Source organism: Carcharhinus amblyrhynchos, chromosome 8 (assembly GCF_965287045.1).
Source record: "Carcharhinus amblyrhynchos chromosome 8, sCarAmb.v2.hapA, whole genome shotgun sequence".
Lineage (NCBI taxonomy): Eukaryota > Metazoa > Chordata > Chondrichthyes > Carcharhiniformes > Carcharhinidae > Carcharhinus > Carcharhinus amblyrhynchos.
Window position 1 is genome coordinate 53,766,221 of NC_137331.1, and position 12,564 is coordinate 53,778,784.

The following is a 12,564-nucleotide window of genomic DNA, read 5'->3' on the forward strand; positions in this document are numbered from 1 at the left end:
CCCCCCCCCCCACCCCCTTCCCCCACTTCCCCACTTCCCCCACCCCCCCACTTCCCCACCCCCCACCCCCTTCCCCCACTTCCCCACCCCCCCACCCCCTTCCCCCACTTCCCCACCCCCCCACCCCCTTCCCCCACTTCCCCACCCCCCCACCCCCTTCCCCCACTTCCCCACCCCCCCACCCCCTTCCCCCACTTCCCCACCCCCCACCCCCTTCCCCCACTTCCCCACCCCCCTTCCCCCACCTTCCCCACCACCCCCTTCCCCCACTTCCCCACCCCCTTCCCCACTTCCCCACCCCCTTCCCCCACTCCCCACCCCCCTTCCCCCACTTCCCCACCCCCCCACCCCCTTCCCCCACTTCCCCACCCCCCCACCCCCTTCCCCCACTTCCCCACCCCCTTCCCCCACTCCCCACCCCCTTCCCCCCACCTTCCCCACCCCCCCACCCCCTTCCCCCACTTCCCCACCCCCCACCCCCTTCCCCCACCCCCCACCCCCTTCCCCCACCCCCCCACCCCCTTCCCCCACCCCCCATACCCCCTTCCCCCACCCCCCCACCCCCTTCCCCTTCCCCCACCCCCCCACCCCCTTCCCCCCACCCCCTTCCCCCACCCTCCCACCCCCTTCCCCCCCCTCCCACCCCCTTCCCCCACCCCCCCACCCCCTTCCCCCACCCCCCACCCCCTTCCCCCACCCCCCCACCCCCTTCCCCCACCCCCCCACCCCCTTCCCCCACCCCCCCACCCCCTTCCCCCACCCTCCCACCCCCTTCCCCCACCCCCCCACCCCCTTCCCCCACCCCCCCACCCCCTTCCCCCACCCCCCCACCCCCTTCCCCCACCCTCCCCACCCCCTTCCCCCACCCTCCCCACCCCCTTCCCCCACCCTCCCACCCCCTTCCCCCACCCTCCCACCCCCTTCCCCCACTTCCCCACCCTCCCACCCCCTTCCCCACTTCCCCACCCCCCCACCCCCTTCCCCCACTTCCCCACCCCCCCACCCCCTTCCCCCACTTCCCCACCCCCCCACCCCCTTCCCCCACTTCCCCACCCCCCCACCCCCTTCCCCCACTTCCCCACCCCCCACCCCCTTCCCCCACTTCCCCACCCCCCCACCCCCTTCCCCCACTTCCCCACCCCCCCACCCCCTTCCCCCACTTCCCCACCCCCCCACCCCCTTCCCCCACTTCCCCACCCCCCACCCCCTTCCCCCACTTCCCCACCCCCTTCCCCCACCCCCCCACCCCCCCACCCCCCCGTCCCCTTCCCCCACTTCCCCACCCCCCCACCCCCCCGTCCCCTTCCCCCACTTCCCCACCCCCCCACCCCCCCGTCCCCTTCCCCCACTTCCCCACCCCCCCACCCCCCCGTCCCCTTCCCCCACTTCCCCCACTTCCCCACCCCCCATCCCCTTCCCCCAACCCCCCACCCCCCCATCCCCTTCCCCCACCCCCCCATCCCCTTCCCCCACCCCCCCATCCCCTTCCCCCACCCCCCCATCCCCTTCCCCCACCCCCCCATCCCCTTCCCCAACCCCCCACCCCCCCATCCCCTTCCCCAACCCCCCACCCCCCCATCCCCTTCCCCCACTTCCCCCACTTCCCCACCCCCCATCCCCTTCCCCCACCCCCTTCCGCACCCCCCCACCCCCCACCCCCTTCCGCACCCCCCCACCCCCTTCCGCACCCCCCCACCCCCTTCCGCACCCCCCCACCCCCCTTCCGCACCCCCCCACCCCCTTCCGCACCCCCCCCACCCCCTTCCGCACCCCCCCACCCCCTTCCGCACCCCCCCACCCCCCTACCCCCTTTCGCACCCCCCCACCCCCCTACCCCCTTCCGCACCCCCCCACCCCCCTACCCCCTTCCGCACCCCCCCACCCCCTTACCCCCTTCCGCACCCCCCCACCCCCTTACCCCCTTCCGCACCCCCCCACCCCCCTACCCCCTTCCCTACCCCCCCACCCCCTACCCCCCTCCCCCCCTACCCCCTTCCCTACCCCCCCACCCCCTACCCCCTTCCCTAACCCCCCACTACCCCATTCCCTACCCCCCCACTACCCCCTTCCCTACCCCCCACCCCCTACCCCCTTCCCCCTTCCCCACCCCCCTGCCCCCTTGCCCCCTTCCCCACCCCCCGCCCCCTTGCCCCCTTCCCCACCCCCCCGCCCCCTTGCCCCCCTTCCCCACCCCCCGCCCCCTTGCCCCCTTCCCCACCCCCCCGCCCCCTTGCCCCCTTCCCCACCCCCCCGCCCCCTTGCCCCCTTCCCCACCCCCCCGCCCCCTTGCCCCCTTCCCCACCCCCCCCACCCCCTTGCCCCCTTCCCCACCCCCCCACCCCCTTGCCCCCTTCCGCACCCCCACACCCCCTTACCCCCTTCCGCACCCCCCCACCCCCTTACCCCCTTCCGCACCCCCCCACCCCCCTACCCCCTTCCGCACCCCCCCACCCCCCTACCCCCTTCCGCACCCCCCCACCCCCCTACCCCCTTCCGCACCCCCCCACCCCCTTACCCCCTTCCGCACCCCCCCACCCCCTTACCCCCTTCCGCACCCCCCCACCCCCCTACCCCCTTCCCTACCCCCCCACCCCCTACCCCCTACCCCCCTACCCCCTTCCCTACCCCCTTCCCTACCCCCCCCACCCCCCTACCCCCTTCCCTACCCCCCCACTAACCCCCCACTACCCCATTCCGTACCCCCCCACTACCCCCTTCCCTACCCCCCACCCCCCGCCCCCTTGCCCCCTTCCCCACCCCCCCGCCCCCTTGCCCCCTTCCCCACCCCCCCGCCCCCTTGCCCCCTTCCCCACCCCCCCGCCCCCTTGCCCCCTTCCCCACCCCCCCGCCCCCTTGCCCCCTTCCCCACCCCCCCGCCCCCTTGCCCCCTTCCCCACCCCCCCGCCCCCTTGCCCCCTTCCCCACCCCCCCGCCCCCTTGCCCCCTTCCCCACCCCCCCGCCCCCTTGCCCCCTTCCCCACCCCCCCGCCCCCTTGCCCCCTTCCCCACCCCCCCGCCCCCTTGCCCCCTTCCGCACCCCCCCGCCCCCTTACCCCCTTCCGCACCCCCCCGCCCCCTTACCCCCTTCCGCACCCCCCCGCCCCCTTACCCCCTTCCGCACCCCCCCACCCCCTTACCCCCTTCCGCACCCCCCCACCCCCTTACCCCCTTCCGCACCCCCCCACCCCCTACCCCCTTCCCTACCCCCCCACCCCCTACCCCCCTACCCCCTTCCCTACCCCCCCACCCCCCTACCCCCTTCCCTACCCCCCCACTAACCCCCCACTACCCCATTCCCTACCCCCCCACTACCCCCTTCCCTACCCCCCACCCCCTACCCCCTTCCCCCTTCCCCACCCCCCTGCCCCCTTGCCCCCTTCCCCACCCCCCGCCCCCTTGCCCCCTTCCCCACCCCCCGCCCCCTTGCCCCCTTCCCCACCCCCCGCCCCCTTGCCCCCTTCCCCACCCCCCCGCCCACTTGCCCCCTTCCCCACCCCCCCGCCCCCTTGCCCCCTTCCCCACCCCCCCGCCCCCTTGCCCCCTTCCCCACCCCCCCGCCCCCTTGCCCCCTTCCCCACCCCCCCGCCCCCTTGCCCCCTTCCCCACCCCCCCGCGCCCCCTTGCCCCCTTCCCCACCCCCCCGCGCCCCTTGCCCCCTTCCCCACCCCCCCGCGCCCCCTTGCCCCCTCCCCCGCCCCCTTGCCCCCTCCCCCACCCCCCCGCCCCCTTGCCCCCTCCCCCACCCCCCCGCCCCCTTGCCCCCTTCCCCGCCCCCTGCCCCCCACCCCCTTCCCCGCCCCCCCGCCCCCCCGCCCCCTTCCCTACCCCCCGCCCCCTTCCCTACCCCCCGCCCCCTTCCCCACCTCCCCACCCCCCCGCCCCCTTACTCCTTTCCCCCCACCCCCTTCCCCACACCACCTTTTCCCACCCCCCACACTCCCCTTTCCCACCCCCCACCCCCACCCACTTTTCATTTCCTGAAAATTGAGATTCAGGAGTATTCAGTACTCAGTTCTGCCTTTCTTTGAGACAAGCCTCCATTATTATCACAACATCATAATCCCATGTGGCTACCTGTGCCACAGTAAAAAGTCTGACAATACCAGGTTTTATTCCAACCGATTTATTTGATAATACGTACAAGCTTTCGAGGTTTCCCTCTTCGTCAGGTGAATGGAGAGTTCTGGCCTCAGACAGAGCACATAAAGCACAGATAGTTTACAGACTACTGATTAGAATGCGAATCCTTACACCTAACCTGCTGTTCAAGACCTGAAGTGGCTGACAATGTGAGTGGAAGGAGCACTGATCACAGGTTACAGAGATGTGTATTGTCTCCAGACAGTACAGTAAGTGAGGTTTTGCAAACCCAGGCAAGTCACGGGGGTTACAGATAGTGCGACATGAACCCAAGATCCCTGTTGAGACTGTCCTCATGTGTGCGGAACTTGGCTGTCAGTCTCTGCTCAGCGACTCTGCGCTGTCGTGTGTCGTGAAGGCCGCCTTGGAGAATGCTTACCCAAAGGTCAGAGGCCGAATGCCCGTGACCACTGAAGTGTTCGCCAACAGGAAGGGAACAGTCTTGCCTGGTGATTGTCGAGCGAACCTCGAAAGCTTGTGAGTATTATCAAATAAATCGGTTGGACTAAAACCTGGTGTTGTCAGACGTTTTACTGTGTTTACACCAGTCCAATGCCGGCATACCCACATCATGGCTATCTGTGCCTGCAGCCTCCTAATCTTATTCAGAGCAAATTTAGACAACTCGATTTGATTGAAGCAGTTTGGTATCAGTGGCAGCTCATTTCATGTCAATCTAATCAAGTTTTCCTTTTGGTCGTCTTAAGTTTGGGCCACATGCATTTTAAATCTGTCTGAATTCTAAACCTAAGTATTGCAGTATTGACCTACTGTTTTACAAGTACATGAGTGCTCATGTGGATAGAAAATTGCATTTTCTCCTTAGGTATGATGTTCAACCAGATGAGTTCAGTTGAAATGTAAAAAAATCAAGGTATTCATTTTAAATCTCTACACATTAAATCATGTTTTGAGTCCATTGGACTGTACTTAACAATGGTTTGATATGCAGTTTAATATATGGCTGTTCGCTTTTTTGAATAATTACATCTGGGTATATAATTTGTTTTGTTAATTGTAGTAATACAATGTGGTGTATATTCTAAGAGAAGTATTCATCATCTTTTAATAGAATTTCTGTAATCCCATCAAGAACTTTATATAATCTGTTCATGTTATCCTAAAAAAATACAGTGTTATTCTGACTGCTGCATTGACATTTTTCTCCACTTCGCTCATCTCATGACTGGATGGTTATCTTACTTTTGAAAGAAATTTTTAACATTCTTCAGGACTAATATTCAGCCAAAGGGGACTTGATGCCATACATAATTATATGTCATCTGAATTAGGTGATTGAAGACATCTTAGGGATGTGTTGCAAATCGATTTGTATAAAAGTCAAGAGTAAAAGTTGAATATTATATAATTAATTTCTGACAATGGTAAAATCAAAGAAAATTAAATTATGTATCAAATCATCTTTCTGAATGTTACAAAATGGATCAGGGCCTTTGTGAAACATACTGCAGGATGTGATTTTTCCTGTCAATATTCATAGCTGTTTGCCAACAGAAACAGAAATAGACAATATCCCAGTTTTTACTTTTCATCCATCTCTGAATGCCAACTTCAAGGAAGCATTCAGTCAAAAGATAGAGGGAGATCAGTTAAACGACATGCCACCAAATTTTCTTGACCTCTTTCTTTCTTTCCATTACTCTGCTCAAGTTATATGTTTATATAATTGGTTTACTTACTGCCAGATATTACTGTGGAAATTACTATCTGCTAGTCTCTTGGCAAATATTAATATGGAAATTTTCCTTTCAGCTCTCCAGAGGAAAATCAAGAATCTAATTACAAGCCATACAGAGAAAAATCATGCCCAGTGCTGCTTATGTAATGTTTCACATGCTTTAAAGAATTTTAAAAAAATTTTCTCCTCTATTATTGAGTGCTAAGGTCCTCACCTTTGCTGAGGAACAACTCCACTGATATTGGCAACTCTCCCTGACGCTGCCCCTGCTTCCCACCTCAGCTTCTTAAGTAGGTTGTCCATGTGACCGTTCTTGTGTGATCCTGTACATTGAATATCAGCAGTAATCTGATTATACAGCAAGTAGTGGGGAGAGCCTACCTCTTAGAAAACCTATCAAACCTGTTCTTGCACTTTCCAACAGGAATTGCTTGATATTGATCATGGACAGATTGATTATTTGTGGAACTTTGTGGTCATCCTGCACTATAAAGATGTAATTATGCCTTATGCCTGATTAAAAGTAATAAAGTTGTTCCAGATTTTATAAGGCAGCTAGGTTTTAAACTGTCTTCTTTACCTTCTCCTTCTCCATCTCCACATCATTCTTTACCTTATGGTCAAATAGAATCTCCTGGGATGGGAGATGGTTTACAGAACTCTGCTCAGAGACAAATCCAAGTGATTTGGTTGTCATGGGACCAGAGGTCAAAGTCGAAACTAATAGAAACTCAAGTGCCAGATTTTACATTTAAAAACATAGAAAATAGAAGCAGGAATAGGCCATTTGGACCTTTGTGTCTGCTCTGCCATTCATTTTGATCATGGCTGATCATCAAATTCAATATCTTGATCCCACCTTCTCCCCCATTTCCTTTAATCCCTTAAGCCCCAAGAGTTATAGAAACAATTTGGCACAAAAGAGCGACAGCTGGCCTTCTTGGACACAGACTCTCAGTCACAGACCTGGAGAAGAAGACTGAAAACAGCTGTTGCTGTGCCAAGCAGAAACAAAGATAGTTTTAGGGTTAACTGCCAAGCAGAGTGCTGGTGAGAATGAGTTCCCTGTTTGAAGGGCAAAGCTTGTAGAAATTTAAAGACTAAGGGGTTGCCAGTGGGTGCCTTTCCACTGGAAGTCTGTTTGAGGTACTCAGAAGATTGAGTGAAGAGAGTTTAAATCAGTTGGAAAGCTTGGAGATGTTTGTGACTTTACCTACAAGGTTTCATATCTACCAAAATTGTGGCATAACACACAAATGCAGCATGAGGTTTATGTTGTATTAATTAGTTAATGGGGAAAGTACCTTTTATGTAGTTTGGTTTACTAGTTTCTATTAAATAATGTTTGATGTATGTTGCAGTAAAAGTGGTAAAACTTGAAATCTTGTGCTATTATTTCCATTGGTCAATGGGAAATTCTTTTATCTCATATCAGTCTCTATAGGGATTATAACAAAGTTAAGAAAGTGTATTCAGAATACTTATTTTTTATAAATGATCATATCAGTAGCTGTTCCAGTGACTTTTACACACTTCAGTAAATGTGTCAAGTTCCCTTATGATTAAATTGTTATGTCATAAAAGTGAACCCAAATGTATAACACGACTGTTAGCATTTATCTTTTAGATTGACAAGTTGTCTATATGTAATTTTATTCTCAGTTCCATTCGATAGTATGTAGAGTCAGTCCGACAAATTAATTCAGTGTTCTACACTGGGAATATGCTGTTCTCTCATTGGGCAATAGCTAAGTAATGTCAGTTGTTCTAACTTTAATTTGGTTTGGAATCAAATTTCTGAGTATTAATATCTTGATACATCATGCCAAAGAGTAGGAGAATGTAGGTTTGATCCCCTTCTCCACTCAGCTGGAGCAATACTCAATTCATGGAACAATAGATTTTTTTTACAGGATGAAGGGAACATTGACTAGCACCTCCTTCTGCAGGTAGCCAGGGAAAATAATCTTACAAGTAGGCAACTTGGCAGCAAAAAGGCATGAGTCCAAGTGAGCTACAGAATTGCAGAACTGATGAGATAAGAAATAATGAGTAAATTGACAGACTCACCTTCTAATTATGTGTAAAGTTGCAGAGGCTGCAGATCATTGTGGATACCTGACTTCAGCTTAGTTGTGTTATTGGCAGTCAGTTCTAATCTAAGTATTTGGTAGTGTTAGGAAAAAAAAGTGTATTATATATAATGAATTTTTTAAAAGGACTTGCACTTATGTATTACCTTATCACGGCAACATATATCAAAATTACTTTTGAATGTTTTGCTGTAGACCAATGTGGCACTCATGATGTGAATGACTAGTTTATATGGACCATTTTTAGTTGAATTGATTGAGAGAGGAATGTTGGCCAAGATAACATGAGAACTTTTGTTCCTCTTTAAATAGCGCCATGGAATATTTAACCTCTCACTGAACATTCAGATTTAGTTTATTATCATGTTCATATGATGACACCTTCAGTACTGCACTGGACTTCAGTGTAGCTTAGGAAATTAAATTCAACAACTTCTGACACATAGGTCACTGCCAATTGAGCCATGTGTGTTATATGGATAAGATCCTATCTGGTTAAAGTCTTATTTTATAATTTAGATAGAATTCTCAGATATTCTTCCATATATTAATAACTTGGATAGTTCTGTTGGAATAATTTTTACCTTTCCTTGATCTTTTGAAGATAGCAGAATTTCACTGGATATCAGTAGTATGAAACTTTACATTGCATCGCCAACAATTCCCAAAAGCAGGCTTTGCAGCTCTCATGACCCTTAAAGAAAATGGCATTACAATCATTACGTCATTGCAACAATACCTTGTATTTCTATAGCATCTTTAATGAATCAAAATGCCCCAAGGCACTTCACATGAACATTATAAAGCAAAATTTGACTTTGATCCACATATGTTGATATTTGGGCAGATAACCAATAGCTTCTTCAAGAGTTCGGTTATAATGAGTGTCTGAAAGCAGAAAAGGGAGGAAGAATGGTGGTGAGGTTTAGGGAAAGAACTCCAAAGCTTAGGACCATGGCAGTTGAAGACATGGTCACCGAGGGTGAAGAAATTAAAATTGGGCATGTGGATGAGGCTAGAATTAAAGTTGTGTGGAGATCTCAGAGATTTGTGGGCTGGAGGAAATGACAGATAGGGAAGGGCGAAGCCATGGAAGGATTTAAAAACAAAGCAGAGAATATTAAAATCAAGATATTGGTAAATGGGAATCAATGTAGATGATCATGGGAAATGATGAACAGGATTTGGAACATGTAAAGACATGGAAAGCAGAGCTTTGGATTTCCAAGTTCACAGAGTGTAATATAGAACGTAGAACACTACGGCACAAACAGGCCCTTCGGCCCACTAGTTGCACCAATCACTTCTATACCTACTAAGCCATAGACCTATCTATAACCCCCAATCCCATTAGATCCCATATACTCATCCAGAAGTCTTTTAAAAGACCCCAGCGAGTTCGCCTCCACCACCACCGACAGCAGCCGATTCCATTCACTCACCACCCTCTGAGTGAAAAACTTACCCCTTATGTCAGAGGTCGGAACTTACGACTTATGTCGGAGGTCGACCAGGAGGACATTGGAATAGTCAAGTCGACACATAACAAAAGCATAAATGAAAATGTCAAGCAGAGGGGCATCAGACAACATTACAGAGGTGGAAATTAGTGGTTTTTGTAATGGCGCAAATATGTGGTTGGAAGTGCATCTTAGCATCATGTATGAGACTGAAATTGCAAGCAATCTGGTTCAGCTTTAGAAAGTTGCCAGGGTGAAGGATGGAATCAGTACCCAGGGAACAGAGTTTGTAGTGTGGCTTGAAGGTAATGACTTGCGACTTCCCAGTTTGATTGGATAAAATTACTACTCATTCAGTACTGGATGTCGGTCAAACATTCTGATAATTGGAGGAGTCACGAGAAGTGGTGATGAGGTAGAACTGTATGCCTTCAAAAAAATATGGAAACTAACATGTTTTCAAATGATGTTACTTGAGGAGCAGCATGAAAATGTAAATCATATTGCACTACAGGCCGCAGTCATAACCAAGATAAAAATTTCTTTTGTATTTCAAAGAGTGAAGAATTCTCAAATGAAGGGGAAGAGGATACAGATATCAATAAATCTGAAATCAGCTTGGTGTTTGAGATTGCTCTGAAGCGGAACATGCCAGTTAATTTTGAGGTAGGTGTTTTCATTTGGCAATAAGGAACAATGTAATTAATTATCTATCTTACAGGTACTGTAAAAGGATAATGTAACTTTATAGTTCTCAGGAAACTGTGTGCAGAGTGTATTCATGATAATATCTTTATGATGTTGCAAGTAGATAAGCTGCAATTCTCTAGGAGCTGTGTTATTGTCACATTTCCATTTTCCACAACTAATGATACTTTTTTTATACATTAGATCTTTCATTGTCAAGTAACATTCGCGCCACACAAGTGTCAGGCAATGACCATCTCCACCAAAAGAGGATCTAACCATCGCCCCTTGACATTCAATAGCATTATTGTCGCTAAATTCTCTACTATCGACATCCTTTGACCAGAAGTGAGTGCAATCTCTACAAGATGCACTGTAGGAACTCATCAAGGTTTCTTAGGCAGTACCTTTCATACCCACTACTGTTGCCCTCTAGAAGGACAAGAACAGCAGGCACTTAGGAACGCCACACCTGGAAGTTCCTCTCCAAGCCACTCACCGTCCTAACTTGGAAATATATTGCTATTCCTTCACTATCTCTGGGTAAAATTCCTGGAATTCCGTCCCTAACAGCACTGTGGGCTTACCTATGTCTGAGCTCCTGCAACAGTTCAAGAAGGCAACTCACCACTCATGAATGAAGGGCAACTAGGGATGAGCAATAAATGCTGACCTAGCCAGCAATGTCACATCCTGTAAATGAATTATGAATACCAGGTCAGAATTTCCAGATCATGTTTGCTGCCGGTTTAGTGGGCCCTCTTACGCATACTTGTTGTGACACCACGAGTTGCATTTTACCAATTGATTGATAGGCCCATTATCCCTATTCTCTGTCTCCTGTTGTTCACCCAGTTTCCTAATCATGTCAAAAATTTGCCTTCAGTTACACAAGCTTCAACTTTAATTAACGGGGCGACTTGGAGAACTTGTCAAATGCCTTCGTGAAGTTCATATAAATGGTATCCATAGTCATTGCTGTGACCAATACTTCAGTCACCTCATCAACCAGAAGTGGTTGCCACTGCCAGAGCTGCGTTTTTCCATTTGGGACCTTGTCAGCTGTCATAGTACAATCCATGTGGATCACAACCACTACTCTACTCATCAATCCTCATTATTTCTTCAAAAAAAATCAGTTAAGTTCGTACAACACAACTTTCAACTAAGAAAACCATGCATGATAATCCTGATTAATCTGTGCTTTTTCTAAGTCACAATTTATCCTGATTCTTAATAATTTGCCCACCACTAAAGCCAGACTAAACAGCCTATATTTATTTGGCCTATTCCTCATACCCTTTTTAAACAATGGCACAATGTTTGCAGACCTCCAATCATGTGGTACTTTTTCTGTAGCTAGTAAGATTTGAAAAATGATCCTCAGGGCATCTGCTATTTCCTCCCTGGCTTTCTTTAACAGCTTGGGATACAGTCCATCTGGCCCTGATGCTTTATCCACCTTCAAGGATGCTAATTCTTCCATACTTCCTCTCTCATTATGCTTATTGTACTTAATATTTCATTCTCATTTACCAGAATGTGTGCGTCATCTCTCTCCTTTGTGAAGACAAAGTACTCATTAAGAATCCTGCCTTTATCTTCTGCAGCAGTGCAGAAGTTACTTTGTACATCATTGATAGGACCTACCTTTACTTAGTTATTCTCTTGCTCTTAATGCGCTGATAAACGTTTTTGGATTTTCCCTGATTTTACCTGCTAATATTTTTTCCATATCCTTTCTTTGCTTTCCCGATTTCCATTCTTACTTCACCTCTGTATTTTCAGTACTTGGATTCATACATCTCTGGGCTTCCTAACATTTTTTGTGCCTGTCATAAGCTTTCTTTTTCTGCTTTATCTTCCTCTATTTGCTTCAACATAATCAAGGGGCTCTAGATTTGGTAGTACCACCATTTTTCTTTGTGGGGATATGTCTACAGTGTGCCCATAGAATCTCCCTTTTGAACACCTCCCTCTAGTCTGGCTGTGATTTCCCCTTTAAACCTTAAATTAATACTGTTTATTCCACCATTTTCCATTTGTGGATATCTTGCTCCTCCCATCTTGAATTATCTTTGACAGCCATATTTGCTATCTCTTTCTCTTCAAAAGCATTTTAAAACCATAACCGTTCGACAACTTTTTGTCTCCCTTAATTTCCTAAGTTCCTGCTTAATCTTATTCCCCCCTCCCACTTGTAAAGTGTTCAGAGTCATTTTGAAAGTGTTGAATTACTTCACAAGCAGTCGTAATGTCTTGATTTTCCATGTGACTTGAATTTTGTAGCTGTTGAGTGGTCAGTCAAGGTTAATTATATATATTTTGCTAATCAGGTGACTAGCAAAGTGCTAGTTGCAACAAGTTATTCACAATAACGGAAAGATTTAAATAGGAAAATATGCAAAGAGGATTAGTGATGAAGGATTGCATTTGTTATTCTTTGCCTACAAAGTAATCCCATGTAGTGTAAGAATATAGGAAT

The 12,564-nt window shown here is 50.5% G+C and overlaps 1 protein-coding gene across 5 annotated transcripts in view; it reads left to right on the forward strand.

The window, feature by feature from the left end:
• The window catches only part of stau2 (staufen double-stranded RNA binding protein 2), a 346,610-nt gene that overhangs the window by 171,873 nt on the left and 162,173 nt on the right, over positions 1-12,564 (forward strand). For all 5 annotated transcript variants that reach the window (XM_080194078.1, XM_080194075.1, XM_080194077.1 and 2 more), the window contains exon 7: positions 9,951-10,058. In XM_080194078.1, the coding sequence (XP_080050204.1) occupies positions 9,951-10,058 (108 nt within the window). The remainder of the gene's footprint in view (positions 1-9,950; positions 10,059-12,564) is intronic.